General features: G+C 47.7%; 1 protein-coding gene across 1 annotated transcript; it reads right to left on the reverse strand.

Moving 5' to 3' along the window:
• Nucleotides 1-570: 570 nt before the first annotated feature.
• On the reverse strand, nucleotides 571-27,285 carry LOC142785288 (acetylcholinesterase-1-like). The gene is made up of 4 exons (XM_075883749.1): nucleotides 27,160-27,285; nucleotides 23,851-23,972; nucleotides 8,481-10,004; nucleotides 571-883 (listed from the first exon to the last, which is right to left on the reverse strand). Exons 1-4 carry the CDS (start codon nucleotides 27,283-27,285, stop codon nucleotides 571-573), a joined length of 2,085 nt encoding a protein of 694 aa, XP_075739864.1.
• Nucleotides 27,286-27,633: the final 348 nt, after the last annotated feature.

Raw genomic sequence — 27,633 nt, forward strand, 5'->3', positions numbered from 1 at the left:
GTCTAAGAGAAAAAGGAAAAGATCGGCGAACTGTAATATACTGCCGAAGCTTTGCTCAATTCTGGCTAAATTGTGACAAACTTGGATGATGGTGCACAACGCTGAATGAAGGTGATTCTTTTTTGCTGACGACTCATGACGTTTGTGGTCAAAAGTGCCATATCAGCCTCCAGACGGTAATTGCAATATGGAGGGTGAGGGGTGTGGTATGACGTTTGGCGGGGTTCGCAAAAATCTGTCACGAAGTCCACTTGCAGTGCGCGGGTTGCACGTTGCCGACCTCCCCTATTCCTACACAGTAATACAGTTTTGCACCTAACATTTTTCCGCGCTATAGAATGCCGTTTTGTTATGCTCGATATCTGTACTGTAATGAGGAACGGCGCAAATGAACTCATGTGTTGCCCCAGCGGTGCTACTTCGTAACGAGGGGGGAGAGCTATCCTTCTCTACTCTCTTGACCGACTTTGTAGACGTAAAATAGCGCACGAAAGATTCCTTCTGTAGCTTTCCAAGTTCACAAGCCCCCGTTCGAGGCACACGTATTCATTAAACTCCACTCACATCTCGCTATACGTCATTTTTATTGGCTATGGTAAGTGTTCCGCCCGCATGAGCGCTGGCGGCGACTTCGAGCGCGCGCGTCGGTAATGTGGCGAGCATCTCCAGCGCCAGTTCGACCACTTCTGGCGCCCAAGCACCGTCGACTGCTCGCCGTCCCAACTGGCCCGACGAGATGAGCATCTGAAAGATACTCTGCAAGGGACAGTCAGGGACTGGACCGCCCGACGTGAAACCAGCGTTCGTGTGGTCGACGAACTGGTAATTGGACGACTTGTTGAACAGCGGCCACGACTCGCCATCCACTAATTTCGGTAGAGACCTGCGTGTTGCCACCATCACCATTGTCATCACCTGCCTGTTAACCTCTTCGTCAGAACATGTGATCTCTCATCACATTATCGAGTCACTCATCGACAAAGTTTGTGACGTTATTACGTGCATCGATCTATTTTTTTCGTGAGGTTGTTCCTGCGTTCATATTAAACAACTTCTGCATTAATCAGACGTGGCATGCTTTGCGAGGACTCATCCCACTAGTACTCCACCCACTCCTCATAAGAAGACAAAAGTCTATTTCACCGGAAAGATGAAGCAACGAATGCAACAGAAAAAAAGTGGGAACTTATGCGAAGTGGGGTTAGCTGCTAACTCTATTAAGTCTGATAACGCGTAGCTCTATAAAGCGCTGACACAAGGGAATACGGCTGCTCCAATGAGAGATGTGGTTTTTGCGCTTTCTGGCGCTTCAACGAAAAGTAAGCGGTGAGGCCGCAGCACAGAACTAGCTAGGAGTCGTCCGCGGATGCTGTCAAAACAGGGAGCGTTACCACGTCCTTTTCCCTAACGAATTCAGCGCAGGGTTGCTAGCCCAGTTTTGGGCTTGTAGGGGAGGGGGGTGCAATAAAACTAGCGCTAATTGCAAAAGAACGGAACGAAACAAACACGTTAACACAAATACTAAGCACAGTGGTGTTTGTGTCCCTTCGGTGACTTCCTGACAAAAGTACCAGTGAATCGGACACTCAACAGCGGACTACATGTACTGGGTGTTTCAGCTAAAACGCACGAATGAATAATTATGCATGAGCGCTACGCGTATTCAACTAGCACAGTATTGTTTCCAGCCATGTAGATCACGTCAAAATTGCCCGGAATATAACGAAAATTGCTTAATGAACCTTTTTCAACAGTGGCTCCAGGGACAAGTTTTTTATACTACACTTGTAGCGCTTAACCAGATATGATAAAATTTTCAATCTGTGGTACGATAACTACGCGCTGATTAATTTCTTTTCAGCCGTTGTTTAGAGTGGGCAATCCGCCGCGGAAGTCTAATGGCTAAGGTACTCCATCTGAGACGTGCAGGCCACAGGGTCGATCTGTGCCATAGCGGCCGCCTTTTCGATGGGCGTGAAAATTCTTGAGGCCCGTGTGCTTAGATTTTACCCTAGGTGGTCGAAATTCCAGAAGCACAATGGTGCCTCTCGTAACCATGCGGTGGTTTTGGGACGTTAAACCCTAACATTTTTTTTATTAATGCCCATGAAGCTGCGGCAAAAGTTGATATAGGGACAGGAGCAGCCGCTAGAGACTCCTCCGCCCTCTCGGGAGCATCGGCGAGGCCCCTGCGCTGCAATCGTACGGCTCGCGCCGGAACTGTTAAACGTGATTAAATTTACCTGTGGTGTTGTTCGCTCCAGTACACCTAATAACCAAACTGTTATTAGTGCGCATGTGCCAACTAGTGCATAAATGTTAACGCTCAACGCACTGTCTGCGAATTCGGGATGTAACCACGAGCCCGCAAGCTCGGGCAATAAACGCTTTTGTTTTCTCCATCGGAACCCTTGTCCTGTCTGTATGTGGACGAAACACAACACTGGCGACGAAGGTTGGTTGGTTGGTTGCGAAACTTTATTGAGGTCCTGCAAGGCGCGCGTCAGCGCGCAGCGGGCGTCTCCCACGTCGGGACCGTTAGGCCAAGCCTATCGGCCGCTCCGCGGGCCTGCTGGACGGCCCAAAGTTGGTCGGCCAGGAGGGAGCTGCGAAGGGCCGCCTCCCACCTGACCGATGTAGTGTTGGGGTTAGTGTACATTGCCTTGCACTCCCAGAGCATGTGCGCCAGCGTGGATACATCCCCACATTCGGGGCAAGCGTCATTGGGGAACACGTCAGGATAAATAGCGTGAAGGGATCACAGGTTAGGGTACGTGTCGGTCTGCAGTAGTCTGAGCGTAAGGGCTTGTGGCCTATTAAGATTTGGATGAGGGAGTGGATATAGTCTCCGCGCGAGGTAAAAATATTTTGTTATTTCGTTGTACGTGGCAGGCGCGTCCCTGTTTTCCGCAACCCCGTTGGCCCCGAATCGTTGCCCGGAACCCGCGCTGTCGGTAAGTGCGCGCGCGGCCTCGTGGGCAGACTCGTTGAGGTTGGGGGGAGCGCCTTGGACCTGTCCAACATGTGCAGGAAACCAAATCAGTACGTGGTGCTTGATGCCGTCGCGGCCACCACTTTGGAGCACGCGCAGGGCTTTCTTGGAGATTACACAACGCTTGAAAGCGCGAATAGCTGACCTAGAGTCACTATAGATGACCTCCCTCTCACCTTCCAGGATGGCCAGGGCGATGGCCACTTGCTCGGCAACCGCCGGATCGTCAGTGTGAACCGATGCGCAGTTGGTGATTTGTTGTTTGGAGTCGACGACGACTGCGGAGAAGGCGCGGCTCCCACGGTACGCGGCCGCGTCGACAAAGCTGACGCCGTGCTCCTCACTGTGAATCTGCTTGAGAAGAGTGGCAGCTCTAGCCCGTCGCCTACCACGATTGTGCTCGGGATGGACATTCCTCGGTATCGGTGCCACGGTGATGAGGTCACGAATCTCACGGGGTACCTGTCTCATCTTCTCGTCCACTTCAGCCGGAGAGTGACCGAGCTCTCGGAGTATATGTCTGCCGGTCTGGGAGCTCGAAAGGCGCGCGAGCTTGGCCCGCTCCTGCGCTTCGGCAATCTCTTCCAATGTATTGTGTACTCCGAGCTGGAGCAGGTGCTCGGGGCGCGTCCTGATCGGGATACCAAGGGCCCGCTTGGTAATCTTTCTGAGCAAGACGTTGATCTTGTCACGCTCGGCACGCTGCCAATTGTGCATGGCCGCGACATATGAAAAGTGGCAGAGCACAAAGGCATTGACCAGGCGGATTAGGTTGTCTTCCTTGAGGCCTTGGTAGCAGTTGGCCACCCGCCGAACCAGCCGAACCGCGTTATCCGTCTTGGCGGCGAGCTTGAGTATAGTCTTGCCGTTGGAACCATTGGACTCGATGGTCATGCCGAGGACCCGAATGGAGTCAACTCTGGGTATTGCACTGCCATCTCCGGTGTAGAGCTTGATATCACTCTTCGAGATCGGCTGCCAGTTTTTGGGCTTGGGCCCTCGCCTAGTGGGTTGGTAAAGGAGAAGCTCGGACTTGCTTGGGGAACACCTCAGGCCTGTGGGACGGAGGTAATCTTCCGTGGTGTCTATGGCCTCCTGCAGGGAGCGTTGCCCGTCGCTGCCACCTGTGCACCAAATGGTAATATCGTCCGCGTAAATTGTGTGGTTAATGCCTTCGATACATGAGAGCCTCTTGGACAACCCGACCATGACAAGATTGAACAGGGTGGGCGATAGCACTGACCCTTGTGGCGTGCCGCGCGATCCCAGCTCGATCTCCTCGGAGACAAGGTCTCCCACACTGAGGGTGGCTCTCCTACGGGTCAAGAACGAGTTGACATATTTGTAGAATCTGACTCCAAGGCCGAGCTCAGCAATCGACCGCAACACGAAAGAGTGAGCAACATTGTCGAAGGCTTTCTGTAAATCGAGGCCGAGAATGGCCCGCATGTCTCGAGTGTTGCAGTCGATGACTTGGTGCTTGAGCAGCTTCATAGCGTCTTGCGTCGAAAGCTTGGCCCGAAAGTCAATCATGGCGACGAAGGTGGCACCAGGACAATGAAGAGTAGCTAGCAGGTTGGTAAAGAACCGACAATGAGTTCTGCAGGGAGCTGGATTAGATGGAGTCATTAGACGTTACTGCAAGCGACTGCACAATACACAAAGAGAGGTTGACCTCCTTTTTGATTGTAAACAAGGTTCCAGATGGCGACAAGGTACACGCATTCCTCAGCATCATCTGACCACATACGTATGGGTTGTTGATGTCGTTGGCTGCACCGAAACTGCCGTCGAAAAAAGTTTCGAGCAACTGTAGAGTTTCTTAGATGCTCATCTTGCCCCAAAGACGTCCATAATCGAGAAATGAGCAAAATTTTACCATCGAGCACAGCATGAAGGTGAGTCTTTGCCCGAATATGTTGCTGAACTTCGAAATTTGCCCCATAGTTGTCGATTTGGGGCTAATTCGGACGAAACGTTGCGGCGGGACTGTTTTGTTTGTTGGCTACTGCGGGAAGAGGTGCAACGAGTACTCTTTACCGAGGACGACAAACTCGAGTTCCCGAAAGCAGTCGAGCGCACCCTTGCCAAGAAGGCAGCGTGGAAGAATGTCCCCGAGACTACAGTCGTAGAGTCAATTGCCAGACAGCTGCGTAGTATGGAGGGAGACGGCAATGGTGACTCTGCTGAGCTGTATGAGGCGCAAGCGATTGCCGGTAAGCAGTTTGCTGCTGGTTTGTTATCGCTGCGGGTCTCCGAGCCACACTCATTCAGTATGCCCTCACGGAAATAATACGTGCTATAAGTGTTAAAAGAAAGAGCATAATAAGAGGGCCTGTGGCAGCAATGGGCAATATTGTGGCGGGTATTGGCAGAAATGGAGACTGAAAAAGCTGAAAGTGGTGACACAAGTGCCCCCCATAGACGTTTCGGAACAGGTGGCTTCCGGCCGCACTCTTATTTTTGTGGGACTCAAAATAGAAAGAGCAATGATGGAAATGGAACTTGGCACGGAAGCCACGGTATCTATCATGCCTTACAAGCAGTTCAAGCAGCAGTTCCCTTCAGCCAGATACGGACCAACCGACATCGTCCTGCGCCCCTATTACCGAAGCACTCGTCCAACCTTGCGGTGTGGCGGTCGTCAATGTGCAGCACGGGAACAGATGGCGAAACTACCACTCTACCTGGTCGATCAAGCGGGACCACGACTGCTAGGACATGAATGGCTGCGCACAGTATGACTAGACTGGAACCAGATTTGGGGCGTCAACCACGTTTCAAGGTCAGTGTTCGACTTGTCCTCACGAATGAAGGAGAGGCTAGGTGCGTTGCTCGAAAGTACGAAATGCTGTTTAATGATGAGCTAGGAGTTATCACATACGAAAGGGTCGAGCTGTTCTTCAAAGCCGACCGCCGGCCGAGATTCCTAAAAGCACGGAATGTGCCATTCGCATTGCAGTCAACTGTAGGAGCAGAGATAGAAAAATTGGTTCAGCTGGGAATACTTACACCTGTGAATACATCAGAATATGTTACGCCCGCCATGCCAGTGATAAAAAAAAAGAAGCATACGCCCATGTGGGTATAATAAGACAACGATAAACCCCTCTCTGTATATCACACCCTGCCCGTTGCCTAAAATCGACGACCTATTAGCTGCGTTCACCGGGGGAATTCATTTTACCAAGATTAACCTTAACAGGGCACACCAACAAGTACTCATGTCCGAAGAGTAGAAGGAGTACTTGGCTTTGAACACGCATAAAGCGCTGTTTGCCGCCAAGAAGCTACCTTTCGGAATAGTATGATGACCAAGTGTTTTTCAAAAAATAATTGACACAATGCTGAAGGGCCTAAATGGAGTTTGCTATTATCTAGACTACATCTTAATCACAGGAAGAAATGCTGAAGAACACCTGATAAACCTAGGCGCACTCTTGAAACGTTTGCTGGACCGAGGTGTTAGAATAAAGAAAGAAAAATGCACGTTCTTTCAAAATCAGCTACACTCCCTGGGACACACAATTAGTGAGGCAGAAATATCTGGCTAACTGGGAAAAATTAAAGCAGTCATAACCGACAAACAAGCAGCAACTACAGTCTTTCCTAGGTGTCATGAATTATTATGGAAAGTTTGCACCTCAACAGTTGCTGCACCCTTTTAGCAGCTTTTATGGAAAGACGCACCTTGGTGCGGAGACGACTGCTGCCGAGAAGCGTTCAACGAAATTGGAAGAATCTTGTCATCGCCGCAGGTGCCGGCTCATTACGACCCGGATCGACCATTAGAGCTTGCATGTGACGCATCGCAGTATGGGGTATAGGTGCTGCGCTCTGTCATGTTTTTGAGGACGGCAAATCTCGGCCAGATGCTTTTGCTTCCCTCACGCTTTCCGAGACAGAGAAGAAATATATCCAGCTTTAAAAAGAGGCGTTGGTCATAATATTTCGCATAGAGAAAGTTTTACTGCTATATTTATGGCCGAGAATTCACTTTAATAACTGATTATAAGCCTTTACAGCAAATTTTGGGACCGCAGCAACAGGTATTCCGCATATCGCGGTTGCGCGCCTACAGTGGTGACGTAGTCGGCATACAGATGTGACCTTCTCTTTAAAAAGTCATCCGATAACACAGAACCTTATTTTCACTCCCATTTGTCGCTATACCATGTGTGAAGGACGAAACGTAGGAAACCGAAGAGACTTCGTATTCTTTGCGGCTGCCTTTCTAACAGTGTCGAGCAAAGGAATCGCGCATGCCACAAAGCAGGATAGCGATCTGGCGAAAGTAAAAGAATGCAGAAGCAAAGGTTGGACAATGTTTATTACTAATGATCGACTGAAACAATAATTCGCCAGACACAATCAGCTCACATTGCATCAAAGATGCATTTTGCTGGGGACGCGAGTAGTCATTCCCGCAAAGGTGCAGAGAGCAGTTCGGGACGAGTTACATCAGGGTCACCCAGGTATAATTCGCAGCAAGGCACTCACACGTAGTTACATCTGCTGGCCGTTCATCGAGGGGCACCTTGAGCGTATGGTGCAGTCATGTGAAGATTGTCAAGAACAGCGCATGCAGTGCCCCTGCAAATCTCTCTTGCACCCAGGGGCGGCGCCAGGATGTTTTTACTGGGGGGGCAACCACAAAAAGTGAGTTCCTCCGGGGGGGGCAAGCTAGCTCTGCTCCTACTAGGTTTTCAATATATGCTTCCGGGCACTTGGGTGGGCATAGGGGGGGCAAGCGAGAATTTTGGGGGAACTCCAGCCCACCCTTGCCCCCCCCCTGGCGCCGCCCCTGCTTGCACCCGTGATCGCGGCCCTCATCGCCGTGGTAACGCATACATATATATTTTGCAGGACCATTTCAGCAGTCAATGTTTCGTATAGTGGTCGATGCTCACTCGAAGTGACCAGAAGTTTGCCCCACGGTGAGGATGGGGGTAATAAATGCGCACGTGGCAGCCGCTTTTTCGTTGAAGTTTTTTTTTCTTTCCAGTAATATTAGTGATACCATGCTACCATCACCTAACGTCCATTATGGTCACCAGCAGCCTGTTCAAGGAACTTTCGTATGTGAGCAGGCTTTGAAAATTCCTTGAACTTACATTTCGGGGCGCTAAAAACGCCAAGCGTTACGCGGCCATCACGTGGTATTCCTGTATATCGTGCACTTTAAACAAAGGCTGAAAAAAATAGGCAGCGCAGTCATCTTACCACTAAAAATTTTATTCGTTCTTGCTAAGCACTACAAGTTATGCATTGTGAAGTTTTCTCTGGTCCCTACTTGAAAAGTTCACTAAGCGATTTTTGTTAATTTCCGAGCGGGGCGGATAAAAAAAATATTCTGACGTGGTCTACATGGCTCAGAACAATACTGCGCAAACTGCAGAGAGGTAGTACTCATTCATTTTCTCTTACTTGGAACTTTTTAGCGGAAACATCCCGCACGCTGTCAAACTTGAATCTACATTCCACTCACCCGTTTTTTGCAAAGTTGGATACCATGGTCATCATCCGGTAGGACATGGCTCTGTCTTCGTCTGTTGCCAAATACGGGTACAAGTACGGATATCCGAACAACATCGGCACTTCATCTCCATGTGTCGCCTTCTTTCCGGAAAACGGGGAAAAGGATGGTCTGGGCGTGTACTGCATGTAGTATACTTTCTTCCCCGTGGCGGCTATATCATTCGCGAAAGCAGCGACTGGACAACGGGACATGGTGTCACCGATCAAGTCAATCCACCCGCGGTAGTTGGGTGCATTGAGGTCGTACAAACTGCCCAGGAAAGAAATGACTAAGTTGATCAGACGGATCTTGACGTTCCCGAACAAATAGGGGAACACTTCTTTCAGCGTGTCCGCCGTGATATTTTTCTGCGTGCCTACAAAGCTCGGCATGAGCAGTTCGAAGAATGCTCGCCCTTCTGTCGCAGCACTGGAAATAAGCGTGTCGCGGGCTCGGGCCTTTAGAAATCGCCTCTGGAGCGATTTTACATCACTCGGAAACAGGGGTTCCTGTATGACCGGCATCAGGTACAGGCCAACGCCCTTGGTGGCATCCAAGATCTCTGCCGCACTGCGGTTTCGGAGGCAGCGGGCGGTGTCGTCGACGCTGGCCAACTCGCAGCCGGCTTTGGTAGCCACATTGATGAAGGTGTTTCGCGCGTCTTGCCCTTTGTTCTTTGGTAACGGGGTGTACAGTGAGCCGCTCATCAGGAAAGCCCTCTGGTAAGGACCGTACTGGGACATCATGGGGCTAATCATGTACATGGAGCTCGTGATGGCGCCCGCGCTCTGGCCACCGATCAGGATGCGGTCGCTGTCGCCACCGAAGCGGTGAACGTTGTCTCGGACCCATCGGAGCGCCAGCAGCTGGTCGTACAGCGCCATGTTGCCCACTATGCCACGGTCCGTTCCCGAGTTGAGGAAACCGAACGAGCTCAGCCGGTAGTTCGGCATCACGACGAGGACGTCTCCCAGGCCGGCCAGGAAGCGTCCGTCGTTGAAGTCGTAGCTGTTGCCACCACTGACGAAGGAGCCGCCGTAGAGCCAGAACACGATGGCGCGGCGGTTCTCCGGGCTCAGAAGAGGTCTCACGCAGGAACCTGGCACCCAGACGTTGATGTGCAAACAGTCTTCGGTGGTGTTGGCGGCGCTGATGATGTACTCGCGACTTAAGTGAGTGTCTGTCTGGGTGCACGATGTTCGCGGATACGTGGCGTTGAACAAGCCACACACCCGTGGTTTGGCGCATCGGGGCTCAGCGAAGCGTCTCTCCCTGGTGGGCGGATCGCCGAACGGAATGCCGTAGAAGGCCACCGAGCTGTACGACTTGTCCTTGATTTCAAACTGAAGCAGCCTTCCCAGGGCGTAGCCGTGGTCCGTGCTCGCGACGAGACAGCCATTTGGAGCTCCAGTGTAGGAATTCGAAATGATTTTGACGACCAGAAAGACCGCGAGGCCAATGAGCAGGCAGACGCTAAGAAGGGCGGGCAATCGCCTGCAACAGCAATATTGAAAATGAGTCGAATGGGCTCAAGCGACAGAGGGTGGTAATGACCGTTATTTAAAAAATGAAGCGTTTGAGCGTGATTGCATATGCACTCCTTCTGCTGCTTCGCGCCTCAATCACCCAGAAACCTTGCCGCAACCACATGTCACTTTGGCGCTGAGCAAAGTTTTGTTCGGACCACTATAGCTTTCCGAGTAGAGCAATCCCTAATGCAGCGTTTCGTTCTGTTGGCCATGAGTACATCATCAAAATACGTGAATCAACCAGTAACTGCAAGGTTCGAATATGAAAAAGGGGAGCTAGGACGTACTACTTACGTAGAAAAAGTTACGTAGTAGTAGTAGTAGTGAATCTTCTTGAAGAAAATGAAAAAGGCACTGATTTTTGGCGCATTGCCTTGTAGGGGTGGGGAAAGGGGATAGAAAGAATAGTATGAAGGTATAGAGGAGCGAGCACTCGGTGTAAAGGAGCGACAAAAAGAAGAGAAAAGCGATGGGAAAGATGGGGGAAACAATTGAAGGCGTTCGAGGGCGGGGCACCGCTCGGCCAGAGCCACATGGCGTTAGGAGGACGCGAATGACACAACCATTCAGCACAGAATCCACCAAGTGAGTTGAACATGAAGTTAAAAATTCGCCCTGCATCTGCTTGTTAATCTGCAAATGTCGTCAAAAGACGATAGTCTTGCGTGTGGAGAGAGCGAACAAAACATTGTTTTGATGTTCTGCGCAAGAAAATTGGTGAATGGTATTCTGGAGGCGCTGCGTCAGAGTGCCTCGAGCGTGCAGCGGAGGGGAACAAGCGCATCAAGTCACGTCACACGTGAGACATGAGCGCTATCTGGCAGTTTAATTGGAAAACGAAGCACGTGGCTCTGAGACGGGCGTGTGCGCTCGTCTCAGAGGTGATAAGATGTAGAACGCGAGGCGACGGGTAGGCGCCCCACCGTGTCGTCTCAGCAAAGCGTTGGAAACACTCGCCTTTTCGTGCAAGCGTTGCATGGTCAGGGAAGCGTGATAAACGCTACGGTCTTATGTATGTATATTCTAGTAAAATACACACATACAGAATATATACGTGTTGTTATGGTGCCTGAGATATGCGCAATAATTGCTTTTTGATTGACAATCGCACAAGTATGAACACTGAATCTTGAGTAACATTGGTGGGTGCTGCGGATGGGGTCGGCAGGGGCATGGGCTGGTGCCGTTTAGAGTGCCCAAAACCGTTAAGAGTGGACAGACAGACAGACCAAAATTTTTGCGTCGAAGGCCCCCAAGAAAGACTAGCGTTTTTAATATACAGACTCTAGAGAAAAAGCTACCCATAGGGCCCATGCATTATAACTATAACCACTAGTGTGCTGCCATGATGGAACGATATTTGGCTTTCGGGTGGCGTTCACTCGCCCTCGCCACTGAATCCTGGCATTCGTTTCTTCTGTGTCGGGAATCTGTTGCGTCGGTGTAAGAGTATGTCACATAAAGTCGGGTTGTTGGCTCATGGCATCAAAAAACGCGGACGATACGGCACTGCTCACGACTCGCCCGGCGCGAGCGAGCCGGCGCAATCGGCCACGTTTTTGTTGATACGGTACAGAGATGGTGGCGCCATTTAGCAAACAAACCTGCAAATGCTTCTTTTCGTGCGCAGTAAATTGCATAAATGGCCATGGTATCTTTCCTTAAAGCAGTTGATATAAACATCACACAATTTAGGTCCGTCTGAAGTTTATGAGCACGCTATACCATCCTTTATATTGCGAGAATTTGAGTGTTTTTGATCGCAATTTTGAGCGGATCTTTATGTACTGTAAGGGCAACAATGATGACGTTCCAAGATATCAGCGCTGTAGTGTTTATAGCCTTTCCGACCCAGCTTGTTCTCTTATGGAGTCGAAACAATGATCAACGAGGCTAGTAACCCCTTCGTCAAGCTCACACTCACGCATACTTGCGCGCCTCTCACTGGTGACCTCTTTCTACCGAGACTGGCCCTCGCACACCTTGGCGGGCTGCAGCCCTTCCTCTCCTGCAGAGCCCCACTCTCGCCGCGCCAAAAGACCCCGTGACCAGTGCTACGCCAACGGACAGGGAAGCCTCTACTACCCGACATGCTGATATAGTTGTAATGCTGCTGGACTGCTGACCCCCAGCTCACGGTAGCGAGTCCGGGCCGTATTTCTGGTGTATGCAAAAAAAATGCTTGAGGTTCATGTACATTGATTTAGGTGCACGTTAAAAAAGCAAGGTGGCCGAAATTTTCTGAGCCCTCCACCACGGCGTCTCTCATGATCATATCGTGGTTTTGGAACGATGAAACTCAAAATTATTATTATTATTATTATTATTATTATTATTATTATTATTATTATTATTATTATTATTATTATTATTATTATTATAATTATTATTATTATTATTATTATTATTATTATTATTATTATTATTATTATTATTATTATTATTATTATTATTATTATTATTGAGCTACCTCTCCTGTACGTGTACGAACGCCCTACACAAATTTACACAAAACATTGCGCGCACATTTTTGAAAAAACGACCACATCTACCCTACCATAATCCCGAGTGCTTAAGGGATTATAAAGATAATTGTCCGGGTCTCGAGCACTGTAGAAATTTTTCGTGAGCAAATCCGATAAGACGAAACGGCGAGTCACGATATCAAAGGTTGGCTGGACTAACGTATCAGCTTTTGTCGAGCACTTTGGGGAAAAAAATCTGTTAGATTTTCAAGAGACGTTTGTAAGAATGGACAAGTTTGTTAAGCTAGATTCAGACGCGAGGGCGAAATCCCGCTGCTCCGCGGACCGAATAGAAGAATTAGTTTATTCCGGCGCAGCAGCGGACACGTCGCATTCACACTCGTGCGTACTCTCGACTTTTCTTGGCACTGAAGGGAGAGCTACGGAGCCGATTCACTTGCGTCCTACCGCTAGTGAAGGTAGTTCCAAAGTAGCGCCTGTATTTTCAACGTGAAATATACATGTTCCACCTTTATTTTCTACGTGGAGCTATTTGAGAAAAGACGCAGCTGACACCAGTGAGATGTTGGTATTTCTTTTAATTGATCTGTTGTGACTTCGCGTTTTTGAAAGCGTGATAAAGTCCCACCTCTTTGCGTGCACCTGAAACGCTAAACGGCGTCTGCGCCTACATGAAACGCTGATGGTGATCCCCCGTCACTTTCCACAGCGTTACGAGACGAGCGCCAAAACTGACTACTTCGCAAGGTGCTACATGTGCCGAAGCTCAGCCTCCGTAGCTTTTCCTTCATTGCCAAGGAAAGTTGTCGCTGAGTATAAAACACGTGGCGGCTGCCTGCTTCCTAACCACGCCAATCCGACCAATGTTGACACATTTGACGCTGAATTCTCTCGATTGAGAGCAGACGACCATCAAACAGACAGATCGAAATAGCGGCGACACCTTTCCATCCGTGCCGCGAGCGGAGGAGAGCGGATGAAGCGAGAATGGCAAGTTTCGATGACGCGCACGTCACGTGATGCACCGTCTGCTGCGAAAATTCCGCTTTCGTTTCTTCGTGCGAACCATTTTTAAGGTCCAAATTTAAAGCAATGCAAAAGGTGGAAACACCAAAGAGGACCCCACGACAAGGCTAGCGCCATGCCCTATGGTCTTTGTCTTCTGGTTCTGTTTCTAGCTCTGCTTTGAATGTGAAATTTTACCGCACACACATTACATCACCGATGAACTTGGATAAAGGCCGAAAGAATAGGACATTATTGAAGTCTTCCAAGTGATTCCTTTTGCATCTCACGGGAACGTGGAAAGTTGTTTTGTGAACATCTTGAAGATGTTCAAGGGCTAACTCCGGTAATTTTTTACCATGTCAGGATAATAGTGCTTTTATGTTCCCGAGACACTCTTACCAACCGCCCTGTTGCTAAAATGCTCAACAATATTGAAAAAAGTTTTTACTTAGCGAAAATTGTAATACCGAAGCCAAAACCAATTTGAGTGCGCTTCTACGTATGACGTGAACATTTGCCCGCACCTGTCTGATTTCGCATAATGCCCGCCAGGTGGCATTACTTGTCCATGCCGTTCACCGCGATCGGCTAAAACGGATTACGCTGTTACGGTGACGATATGGCAAATCATGTGTGGCTCACAACACAACACCACTTTCACATATCGCACGCCCACCGACACGGAAAAAGAAATCGCACGCTCAGCCAATGAAGCAACAACCGCCTAATTTCTTCCTGACGTTGGCGCGCTGTTACTAGAACACAACCAAGGAAGCGTCGGCCAAACCTGCACAATCCATAGCAGACAAGCAGACGCTGCAGTGTCACGTCAGTTCCATCACATTCACCAGGTAAAAGTCATCGTCACGCGCACAATGTTGTCATTATTTCTGGCAAGAGGGTGAGCGTTTCGATGCAAGCTATTGAATTTACTTGAAAAGGATCTGCGAAACTCTCAAGTTTGCCCGATTCGGCATGAATGGCGAAAACATGCAAGTGAACACACCTAGTGAATTTCATCGAGCGTCAACTGAGGAGCTGTTGAAGGCGCTCAGGTATACGGTTAATTTGCTTATCATGCGCCCGCTTAGCTTGAGGCTTACCAGCGGCAACAGGGGGGGTGCCTGGTCTCTGAAGGCGGAAACCGAGAGACGCCGTCGCTGGTCTTGAGCCCGTGGGACACGTCTGTGTTCTCCGGGAGAACGGCAGCCATGACTGGGTGTTTTCTTCTTCTGCGTGCTGTCCTTTCGATCTCTCCAAATATGGGTGATACCCACGTGACGAGTGCGCCCTCTCGGTGACAAACTAAACTGCACTAGCTAAAGATGTCGCAATGAACGATAATTTATTAGTGTGGTATTACGAGGGAAACAGTTAGGTACTAGTAATGTTTACAGTTCGCTACAAACTCCTTTTTTTCTGGTTAGGCAAAACATAAGTTCATTCATCTCATGTGCCAAAGAAACTGCTGGTGTGCATGGGCCACACGATTTGGGCAAATCTCACAAATGACTAATTGTCCACTAAATAGGAAGGGAGCGCAAAGGTGGTACCAATTCAGATTTATGGATTATACTGTTTTTATTGGAAGAATTTACCTTCTACTCGGCCAATTTTCTTCTGTTTGGTTGGTTGGCCTCAAGGAGGTTTAAAAAAGATTGCTGCAATGCTTTGCCAGCAGAAGTGAAGGCACCTTTTGCCCTCCAAAGGTCTCAGAAATAGGCTATTTTTCTGGTAGTGCCCACTAGACATCAAGTGACTTTGATTTCTTAGTCTGAAGACTACGTTACATATGAAGGAAAATATAGTTGTTTGGAAATAAATATTCCGCAGAGACGAGTATCGGTGACTTATTCGCTAATTAACTTTGCCCTGAATGAAAGGTTTACTAAAAAACTAGTAACACAAGGACGCACTTTGAATTCTATCTGACCCGAAAAGGTTGCCACGTTAAACTTGTTGGGCGTGCGACGAAAACGCTTCTTCTCAAACGCCGAACGCCAACGGTTCATCATGCCCCTTGTAAGATGGCTGCCGCAGCCGTCATCTTACGGTTGGCACGGCTTTAGTCGTGTGCAAGAATTTCCCCTCCAGCAATTTTTTCAAACCCCTTTGATTAGCCCTTAGATGCCTGTCGCAGCCCGCCATGGGGGATCGGCCATGAAACGAAGAGTACCTTTAAGAAAGAATTATTTTACTAGCTAAATACGTTTAGCTATAGGGATGTTTAAACAAAGAACAAATGGATAAACATCTTTTACATATATAATAAATAAAAGGGATGAAAAAGAAAGCCCAACAAGCAAATAGGGTTGAAAGTTAAGTGAATTTATGTATAACCTTAACATTTGTTTTCGCTTTTTTTTTCTTTGGGAAATCCCACACGGCTTCGCAAACGTTCCTGTGGCTAAATCCCTTTTCAATTGCTCCAAAGGAAGGGATAACCTGAAGGACTAAATCTAAACTAAACCCGCAGAGATGTTCTTATAACATTATTTTCCTTTGATTCGCAAATCACCTGCATGTTAAGAGAAAATTGTACAAAGATTCACTCTCGTTGCAGTGGAGGCATAAGGGTACGTGACTGTGCCCGACCAGACCTGTATAGGTAAAAAATTCGGTGGGGGGACTCTGCATCGTAGTCCCGTAATTTATATTTCCGCCCTTCTATAGGAACACCATTGATTTTTCCAAGAGTACTTAAGAGGAGAAAACTCAACTTTTCAAAGTTTCAAACTTTTTCAAACTTTTAAAAGTTGTTCATTGTGGCAAATTTGTCAAATGGTGCCCCGGCGATAAATGCTAGCGTCGGCAATATAGAAATTATGGGACCATTATGCGAGCTGCGTTCATTGCTGACAATAGCCACATATTGTCAGCAATGAACGACCAAACAGTGTCAAAAACTGCTACAAAGGCTGTTCTAGACTTTATAAAAACCACTGGACTAGAAACTAGACTGTAGGGTACTATGCTAAGTGGCTACTGTACATACGCACCACCTCTTCTTGTCCCCATCATCACCCTTCATCCCTCTTTCCTTCCCCTTTCCCTTATCCCCTGTGTAGAGTAGCAGGCTAGAGCGAACTAGCTCAGGCCGACCTCTCTGCCTTCTAATAAATTTTCACTCTCTCTCTCACTGCAAGTGCATCTTCATTGCGGGTTAAACCTTCATGACCGGGTGAGCATACCAAGCGAATGAGGTGAAATTAAATGCCTTCGGTTAAGGAGATAAAAATATCACAGCATATCTACGGAGTGAATGATGATGAGGGGGGCGAAGCGTTCGTCCGTCCGTTCATTCTTGCTTCCATCCGTTCATGAGTCCATCCGTCCGTCTGTCCATGCGTCCGTCCGTTCGTGCGTCCATCTGTCCGTACGTCCGCGCATCCATTCATCTGTCCATCCACCTTCTAGTCTGTCTGTCCGTGTGTCCATCCATGCGTCTATCTAGCGAACACTCCAAGTACCGCCATCTCCCATCTCGCAATCCCTGTGGCTACATACACCAACGGTATATGGACAGACCCACACCCCAAGGAGCTTCGCTTCTAAAACTTTTAAAGCATTCGGCATATTAGGTGCAGTTATTGAAGAACAGACGCACAGGCAGTTTGTAAGAATGACAGCGTTTGTTATGGACAGCGACAATGTTCATAATGCTAAGGCAATTGCAAGCGATTCCGCTTGATAAATAGGTGCGAAATCGGGTATACGTATTGAATAATACCAATCCAACCCTGAAGATGCAATTCCCACTCCTGCCTTTTCTTCGCAAACTGAATAATTACTTGCTATTACAATGTTAAATTCTAATCTTGTCCACCCGGCACACAGTACACACTCTTCCAAGGGTGTGTGTGTCATATTAGAAGAAGAAGAAGAAGAAGAAGAAGAAGAAGAAGAAGAAGAAGAAGAAGAAGAAGAAGAAGAAGAAGAAGAAGAAGAAGAAGAAGAAGAAGAAGAAGAAGAAGAAGAAGAAGAAGAAGAAGAAGAAGAAGAAGAAGAAGAAGAAGAAGAAGAAGAAGAAGAAGAAGAAGAAGAAGAAGAAGAAGCGTGGGTATGAGCCATATTTGAGGCATCATCATCATCAACTCGTAAGGGTCCCTCGTGCATTCTCCTAAGATGACTATAGTGAGCGAAAGCCATCTTCTCTCTCTTCTCCGTTGATGGCTTAAGGAGCAGGCAACACAAGTCATGACTCCTGCTGGAACTGCTTTTTTACAGCGAAAGCTGTTATGACATTGAAACACACGCAGCGCCGTATCCGCCACCGCCATGGACCACCTGTGTCCGTAACCAGTATTAAAAGAAAAAAAACTCGGTATATAAAAACACCGCTGACACAATAGGGTTCCAACCCGGGTCCGCTGGATGTCAGCCCAGTATTCTACCAGTGAACCGCGCTATTGTTTGTTTTTTCTTTACTGACTGATCCACGCTATTGCTTGGAAGTCGTTATTAAACTTGCTTGATGTAGGGAAAGAAGTTGCGCTAATATAAGTAATAAAGCGTTTTAGAACATCAAATGAACAGCCAGGCTTGACGCAATGCGAATTGCGTAGCTCATGGGTCGTCCAATGCTCGAACCCATTACAAACGATTGTTCTTAATAACTTATTGACTGTAGCACATACCCACTTCAGGCATATTTCCTCCTCATCGTCAGCCAAGGCGTACAAAAATTGTACAAAATTCCTAACAAGTGTGTATCGGATACCACGCTTCTCCAAAGAATGACGAAGGATAGCATACGGAGTGCTAGCCTACTACACACAAATTATGATTATTTATGGCGTAGTGGGTACCCAGAAGCGTGCTTGTAGCAGTTACCCAAAGAGTGTTCAGGAAAGGCTCTTAAAGGCCGCTCTTCTAGCTCTCGCTGTGACAGTGTTGCGCGTTCCACACAGGTCTGGCGTTTTCGTTTGTTGATTTGCTTGTTTAAGCCTTACAGAATATGGCACATACACACTCTGGGTAATTGCCCAATGTTTCGTAGTTTTAAATTTAGTAGATAACTTTAACAATGCTGATTTATACAGAACAATTAAATAAACAAAAAGTGGATATTGCGTAGTATTTTGGTGAACCTTCGGGGATCTTTAATGAATCTGAAGACCAAGGAGACGAAGAAGTGTAAGAGTGATTCCGCCAAGGCAAACGATGGCAGGTCGACAAGATGATTTTGGAAAGCACTCATTGGGGGTGTACTTATCTAACGCAATTTCAATTTTGATAGTGCACCGAATCACAAATACAAAACCGAGTAAAATGATGGCATACGCCTCGGCTTGCGTGACTGCAGTCTTCGGTGTTGAGAGGCATTGTGGACCCCCGTGTCCGCTCACATCAGCCCGCGTTGCTGCGTAAATGAGGTTTTGCCACATCCACGGGTACGTAGACCACGTGGAGGACTACCGTTTTCCAACAATTGGAAAACGGCTTACACGGACCGATCAGGCAAGTCTATGATAACCACTCTCGAAACGAGTTTACGTGGTCGCTTGAATCGTGCCTCGCAACAAAACTGCAGTATAGTTTCGGGAAACATCGCATTCTCGAAAACAGCCTCGGCGTGCAAACAAGAGCCTAAGTTTCAGTCCCCTGTCATCCCGAAGGCCCCAGTGATGGCTCACTCATTTGAGGTGCGGGGCACACAATGACTAACCGAATGCAGCTTCCCCTTTTCGTCTCACATTCCTGTCAGTAAAATAGCGCATCTAACAAGCGCATTTTAAAAATAAAAAGCTCTAGCAGTAATTAAAGAAGAGAAACGCCTTCTGCGTGACATTGCCTTCGCGACTATATCAAATTCTGCTTTCACTGTACGCAAGTGGACCAGACTGCTGAATTCACCCAACCGTAGTAATCTTTTACATACTTGTTTGGTTATAACGTCTTCATTTTCTTCCTTCTGGTCACTTGCTCACCGGTATTGTAGGCCGCCCAAAAAAAGGGCGCTACAAAGACATCATGTGCTGTTACGTCACATGAACTCACGCTCTAATTCGTGACGTAGAGGCTTCATTCTAAGATAATCATTTTTGCATCACTGGTCACTGACGCCGTGGAACAGTTACCGCCAAAGGGTAAATTTATTGTTCGGTGAGGCATATATAAGGTGTTCTCTTTAATATTTGAGACACTTGAGTGGCATCCACAAAATCTTATTCATTTGTCATAGGAATGGCCGACAACGCTCTCTGCGATGCCTGTCGTTGTGAAAAGGTGCTACACCACATCCTGTGCGACTGTCCGTTGTATGACATCCAGAGAGAGTCACTGGCGTCCATTCTTGCACGCATCGACAACAGCCAAATGTCTGTGGACACTATTTTTTCAAATGCCCGAGAGAAGACATTGCAACAGACGGCGACAAAAGCTCTGTTGGAATTCCTACGCGACACGGACTTGAACAAGCGCTGTAACACCAATGTCACACACCACGGAAGACAAGACTGGACTATGACTGAGTGTGCGCGCGTGTACATGCGTACATCTTGAAGGTGCATTAACATGAGTACAGGCATCGTCTGGAGGCTCGCGAGATGGGAGCCCTCATGTCTACTTCGGCTCCGTCCCGACTCGCCCTCCACGACGACGGATCGATATCCGCAAGATCACGAAGAACGACAGCCCGACAACTTACGGATATCTGTGTTTATCTCACTTCCCTCTCTATTTTTCATCTCCCCCATCCCCCTCCCATGCACAGGGTAGCAAACCAGCTGCCTATAGGCTGGTTAACCTTTCTGCCGTTCTTTTCCTCCTATTTTTCTTCCTTCTTTAGTCAATAGTTGTGATTATTTAGCTAAGAAACACCGGGGCCACACGTTTCAGCTTTGCTGGCTAACCATCCGCACTAAGTATGTTGGCGATGACGATCACCCTAAGCGAAGCTTTTAGTATTTGCATATTCGCTGGTGGCGTCATACGCGCCAACTGCGACGCCAGCGAAAGTACAGAATACGGCCCTCCAAAGTGCGTTGTTTTGCAGTGAGCGATGTTCTCTAGTGGTGCTATGCAGGATCGCCCGAATTTCTCGGGCAGGCGAGTTAGCTCTGAACTCGCTCTACGGCGGCCATTGCATGAAAACAATGCGGAACGCGTGATTGCAGTGGCTAGAATAGGGGAAGTGTGAATACCGCACCGCCTACGCTGACGCCCTGCACCGATGCCTCGACCAGCGCTGTCTAGGTGGCGCTGGTTCTAGCTTACACGTCGCTTGCTCGGCGGCTCGCTGCAGCGAAGCTACCATGTCAAGGCTGTTGTACCGTAAATTTTATGTGCCTCTACTATATTGTAGGGCATAAGTGCATCATATATAAATGAACTTCGCGGCAGACATTATCAAACATTATCACCGTATGGTGTGACTATACCCATAGCATCGTAAGTGAAGCTTTACATCAATCGCAAACATCGCGGCCAGTTAAGCTTGCCACAGCTAGCGATCGTTCCTTGGTGCTAAGAAATGTAACTGATTAACATTTAGGGGGAATTGCCATTTCGCAAGGGTATAAGCAAGCTCAAGAAGCACAAAATGCTACTGTGACATTGATATCAATTTCTTTAGTGTTATACTTAACATTTTGCATGAGATAAATTTTAAGGACTTAATTATTCTTGCGTATTCACAGTGGAAATATTTTTCGATTAACAACTGCACAGAAAATCGGACAGCGTTTTACTTTTCTTACAAATTTTATTTGAAGTTGGGGGCATCATAGTAGGTAACAAAGCTAGCACACTACAGTGTGATGCTCATCACATCGTTCTTCAAAGCTTGAGGTGCTATGATCTTTCTCTTGAAGAACTTCTCTGTTTGTTTAGAGATTTCGTGAAGAAGTGAAGCCGTGTGAGAACATAAAACTTGATTATGTTGCTCGTCAGATCTTGCTTGTGTGAGTCACACTCTACGGATGGTACGGTCTGCATTGAATTAAGAAGTTCAACTATAGTGTCCCTTTGGGGCTTATTATAACTGAACCACAATGTAAATGTGTCCTACAGTGCCTCCACAAATGAAAATAGCTCAAGTGACGGGTACAAGAGCCCTCCAACATCACAGAACGCTGTGAATGACGCAAGGTTCTTATCTGAGTTCTCGAGGGATGTGAGCAGCTGCTCAAAATAGTCCCGGCATTTCGTTGCCATAACTTTCCTCCACGCCACATAGCCAGCCAACTAGTACACCAGTCTTGCGTCACTGACTTGCACAGGATACACATGTTCAGAAAGGACAGTCGATGCCTGTAGTACACTTGAAGCTTCGTCCAGGTTTCCAGTGTCCAGTAAATTGTCGACATGGTTGGCCACTTCATCAGTTACAACTAATGACGTAAGTGTGCCACCTGCACAGTTGCCCGTGTCTGGTGCTTTTACCAGATTGTAAAAGCTAACGGAATTGACGGCAGTGAGGAACTGGGTCGATGTGGGATCATCGTTGCATCCGTATAACTGACGAATTATTCCAAATAGCTTTTCGATTGGATCTTGGCTGAGCCGTGAAGTCAAGAAATATTTGTACTGCACTTCCTCTGACAGGTATGTTAAAAGGTGCAAAGTGCTTTGCAGAGTTACTCTTAGACCTTCTGCAGTGCTAGCTGACAAAAAGCCTGCCTTCGTAAGTCCGGTGCAGGCTTCCCAACGGTCTAAGTATGCTAGAACACCCTGCAGTACTCTTTCCTGTTCAGAATTTTTTCTCAGTGCCGTTGAAGGCACTCTGGATGTCATCACAACAATTAGCTTTTCCATGAAGCGAATAAATTGTTCTGTCACTTCTCTATATGAACATGACTTTGAGATTGCCTCTTTGTATAAGAAAAGCCCGCGTGTAACCTCCAGGCTGAAGAGATGAAATGCATAACTAACTTTCGAAGTTGCTGGGGTTGCAGTACACTTCTGTAATCTTCGGCATAGCTTTCAACGTTGTAGCACACTTGTCCAAGTCGTGAGCAATCCTGATTGGCCTAACATCAACGTGCCCATCTGGTGTTTTATAGCCATTTTTGATGAAGTTGTTCCTGATGCACTTTACTGAATGCGGAGTCAGGCAGAAAGAAAAGCCGCCTCTTGACGTCAGTTGGATGAGGTGCTGAAGGCTTGATAGCTGATGCCAAACCAGATATGCCAAATCGATGCCACATTGCACGGTTCCAAGATGCTCCATCTGATGTCACATAGTCTACCGTGAGGCCAGCATTCTCTGCCAGGATAACTGCTTCTAAAATGATTTTGGAAATCAGTGGGGCTTTCACATTGCCTCTAGATGCAAATACACCCAAGATTCGGTATCATGAACCTGACAAAAATTCAAACATTATCACAAGACCATGATCACATGGAACACTTTTGTCAGCCTCGGGAGTAAAAGAACCAAGGTCTACGAATCCATCAACTTTTCCACTTCCCCGCTGAACACCAAAGTTTTCTGCAAGTTTCATTTCGCAACAATCAGTCCACTGTGACGTTCAAAGTCTCCCATATTAGCAGTCTTCTTAGAAATTCCCGAGAGAACACATTTATTAAAACCAAAGCACGTGTCATACTTCTTCATGAATGCTCTGAGGCATGTACGACTGGGTAACACAAGAATTTTCTCCCTACGCACATGCTCATAAAGTCGTGGGCTCTTCATGTGCATGATGACACACTCCAACATCCACTCCGGGTTGTAGCACATGCCATTTCGGGACTTGCGCCTTGCAGCTTCAAAACACTGCATTATAGCATTTTTTTCTGTTTGGATAGGAGCTTGTCTATTTTGCTCAATAGTGCGCTTTCTTCAATTTTTTCATTCTCTAGTTTTAGCTGTGCAATGGTCTGGTCGAGAGTCTTCACCTTGTTTCTAAGGCGGCGTATGTTTGAGCTTTAGCTTTAGGCTTTGTTGCATGGGTCAGTTTGCTAGCTGATTTCTTTTTCCGGTATCTCTGATTGACAAAGAGCTTTCTCAAGTACTTGCAACTCACGCAGCGTCTTTCATCTTGACTTAAGGTACCTTTACACTTGTGATGGTAGAGCTTCCCATTCCAGACCTTCAAGTTCTTACCAGATGATGCAAAAGGAAACTCGCAAAACAAACTTGCCCCTGAACACACTGGCATGGCATCAACAATCTCCAGAAGAGAAGCTGGCTCATATGGCCCATTCATCGAAATCTTCACACCACGCACGAATACTTCATGTGTTATGGCACTTTTACTAGCACAAAATTTAACAAGTGTCTCTGAGTGTAAAAGGCTAATGTTTGAGCTAGGCGTGCACAAGCTGTAGGTGACATTTAGCGGTTCCTCACTGAATACGTGCCTTCCCCACCAATTTGAAAGAAGTGGAACGTGCTTGTAGTCGTAAACGGGCGCAGCTGGAAGGTCGGATGGCTCCAGTTCATTCTGCGGCTCCTCTTGCGACTCCCGGTCGTCGTCCTTTCGACGTCTTTTCTGAGGAATCACAAGCGATGGGTGTGATCTCTGCTTGGGTTTTTTTTTGCGCCACATGTTTCAAGAGGTAGAAAGGAGCATTTGGAAAGATCGTTGGGACGGCATGCGGCAATAGTACAGGCCTAGCTCTGTTCAAACGCACTACCTCACCGTTAATAACGTGCTCGAAGTGGTGCGAGATGAACTGCTGATCGAAGTGGAGCTCGCTGACGGCAGCGTTCTTTTCCTAAGGCTTGTCTACTCTTGGTATATTATGCTGCCACTGCTGGAACAAATGGTCGTCTTTCGGGACTCCAAACAATGAAAGCTTCTGCTTGCACAATTTGTACCCAGTTGAGCATCTGGGAACAAAACAGTGGTTCTGATGTATGCTCATGGCACACACTCCGCAAAAGACTTAACGTAGACACGAGAAGGCTGACCGAAGAACAAGTGCAGCACGAAAGAACAGCTTAAACAGGCAAAAGAATCACGTTTGACCGGCGAGTTGCAGCGTTGAACAACGTGCGCAGCCTGAGAGCCTGACGTGTATACGACAGCGCGCACCACCTAGCGGAAACATCGCAAAGCGGCGTCACTACCTGCAATTGCAGCCGCTTGGCGGTGATCGCACTTCTTGTATTCCAGCCACTGTAGCGTGATATCAGTGCTCATAAAATGGCTATCATAATGTGCGTGGCACCAAAAACGCATTTGGGGCATTTGCGACGGTTATCAAAGAAACACCGCGTGTGTACAAGCGCCTCCACAGTCAACATTTTATCCATAGGCAGAAAATTTTCATATATACTCCTAGAGGGGGGTGAAGCACTCGGCTTGATCTTACACATTTCAGATGCAAAGCAGCTCTTTGACTAGCCTGTGTAACTCTGTACCTCCGTGCGTCCGTACAAACACGCCACAGCACGCTCCCGCGGTGTTGAAGTGGTGCCACGTAGGTCACGCCACAGCTACGCATTGACGTCACGCTACCCTCGCAGTGCGCGCTAACGTCACTCTCTCCTTCGCCAGCCACACGCTCACCGCAGCACCCACAGCTGCCGCATCATCCGTTTGCCCGCAACATCTGCCGCTACCGACGCTCGTTCCGCTACCGCGAGCACCGCTCGCTACACCACCGACTCGTTGGTTCACGTGCAATAAACCTGACTCTCGCCTAACGTACGCCTTGAACCAAGTCTGTGTCACCTCTCTCAAGCTTGACCCTCTCCACCATTCGCAACGCACAATCGCGCATTGAGTGGTAACCATCTTTCGGCTCGTTTATCTGCGATAAATGCGCCTAAAGACGCCTGAAGACGATGCTACATCTCCCGCCGAAACATCTGCAGAAGCGTTTGGGCATCACCCGGCTGTCGCTCCAAAGAAACGACAAGGCCTACGACAGCCATCGCTTCAAACTAATCTTTCAGTGCTTACCGCAGCAGCCGCGTTAGCGCCGTTCAACCCGTGACGCCAACGACATGCACGATGCTGCTGCTTCGCATCCCATCATGGTTCCCCATCATGGTTCCTGTGCTATCTTTCTGTCTCTATCCTTTCCTTCTCCCCCATCCCATTCCCATGTGTAGGGTAGCAAACCGGTTATACTGGTCTGATACTTCCCTGCCTCTCCTTCTTTCTCTCCCTCTCTTTACACTGCCTGCACACAATCTTTCAATAGAATGGCTTCTGGATACCTTCATGAGATAGAAACGTCGGCAACAGGCCCGTAACCAGGGTTTTTATTCGCGGGAGATAGGGGGGGGGGGCGGTACTTGTTGAAGACCATGAAAAGCCCTTATCTTTATTATTTAGGCTTGGGAAAACACGAGACTTCATACAAACTTCGGTGGGGGGGGGGGGGTCAAGTCTTTCAGCCCTCTCCTCATTTCGCTGACTGGCTATGAGCCTTCTTTGCAAGCGCACATCCATAAGACGTACCGGGTCCTTTTGTATCTCTGGAGTCTCCATACAGTATTCCGTTCCAAATATGCAGACTTTGACGGCCTCCTTCACAACTCAAAACGGCACATTGTCCAGAGAGATTCTACAGCCGGAGTGAATCATGGAGAAGATAATGGCTGAAAAAAACAATACATATGATTTAATGACTGTGCCTAGTTTTATGCATGGCAAAGGGCAATGTAAAATCTAGTTGTTGTGCAACGATAGCAAAAAAAACCTAAAGATGCCCTGTCTCCACCAAGAAATTGTGGCTCTCCTCAAGTAAAATAATTGTGATTATATTTACACATCATGCAGACTTTTTTGTGTGGTTTTATGACAGAACATCTTGAAAGCAGCACCAACATGCTACAGTTTGGCTGTGCCTTGGAACTTTATAATAATACGACAAAAACTTGCCGGTGACACGTTCGTCAGCATCTCATATAAAGAGTCATCAGGCCTATGCCTTGCTCTCGACGCCTAATTCACACTTCTAGCAGGACAACGGATGGCACACACCGCCATGTTCCGACATGAAGTTGAGCCCAACTACACAAAGTGTGTCGTGTTGCGCACGATTGCTTTTTCAATGTGCAAAGAAAATGCGCAGGTGCATATACAAAACAAATGACCACTCTTCGCAGAATTCAAAGCATTTATGTAAACATCACAGGGGTAGACTCGTTAGTTTTCTTTCAAGTGCCCATTAGCATGTGTGTGCCCATCTAATGATTACTGAAACCAAAAAATAACAGTCAAGTTCCAATTACGTTTATCATAATTTTTGAACTTCGTGTCATAGCCCGATAACCCGTACCACGCTCCACTTCAACCGAAACAAATAGGTGTTAGGAAAACTCCGAAACGGTAACCAGAACAATGATAACCCGATCTTCCAAAACGCCAAATTGTTGCCCTAATCCTAACTCTATTTTTGCGCCAACCCTAACTAAAAACGTGTTCTGCCGAGTTGAAATTACTACTGCGCTTTTGAATGCTAAAGCAAAGCACATAGCGATACATTAGGAAGCAACGGGTCACCGTCCCGGTCGCCCTCCGGACTTACAAGAGTGGATAAGAGGACTTTTCCACCGATCTCTGAACTTCATGATTGAGCGTATTTATCTGTAATGAACTGGTGTCGTTCTTATTTATGCCTATTATACCAAAGGGTAGCCTTTCGAATTAAAAAAAAAAAAGAAGCAATCGATATATCCTTACATATAGACGACCTTGTAAGTTCCCTTGATGTCCGCACAGCATAACTCTCGTTGACGGCAGCCAATGACCTCTCAAAAAGCTCAAGCTCATCGTCTAACTTCAGGTAGCCGTGGGAGTAGCCGTCTTCATGATGATGTAACCCTTGGAGGTACTTCTCGATCATATTCTACCGGTCAGAAGGCTCGTGCATCGTCATATTGACCCTCCGGCAACAAGCGCACGCAGCACGCACGCCGTGAACCGAGCAGAAAAGTCCCCAGCGCACGCTGCCCACGAAGAAAACGAACTGGTGGGGTAGTGGTTAGAAGAGGAAAAATGCACCCAATTTCTGCAGCCCGGTAGAGAGCACGGCGTAAACGAACTGCACCCGAAAGCAAGAAAGGAAAAGAAAAAAAAATCACCACCACGCCGCCAGCACGCTGCACGCTCGCCGCGAACCTGACGTTGGTGCCTACAGGAGAAAGAGAAAAAAGCGGCGCGCGGCAAGCGTGGCGCCGCTAGTGTGTTCGTG

Source organism: Rhipicephalus microplus, unplaced genomic scaffold, assembly GCF_043290135.1.
Source record: "Rhipicephalus microplus isolate Deutch F79 unplaced genomic scaffold, USDA_Rmic scaffold_20, whole genome shotgun sequence".
Taxonomy (NCBI): Eukaryota; Metazoa; Arthropoda; class Arachnida; order Ixodida; family Ixodidae; genus Rhipicephalus; species Rhipicephalus microplus.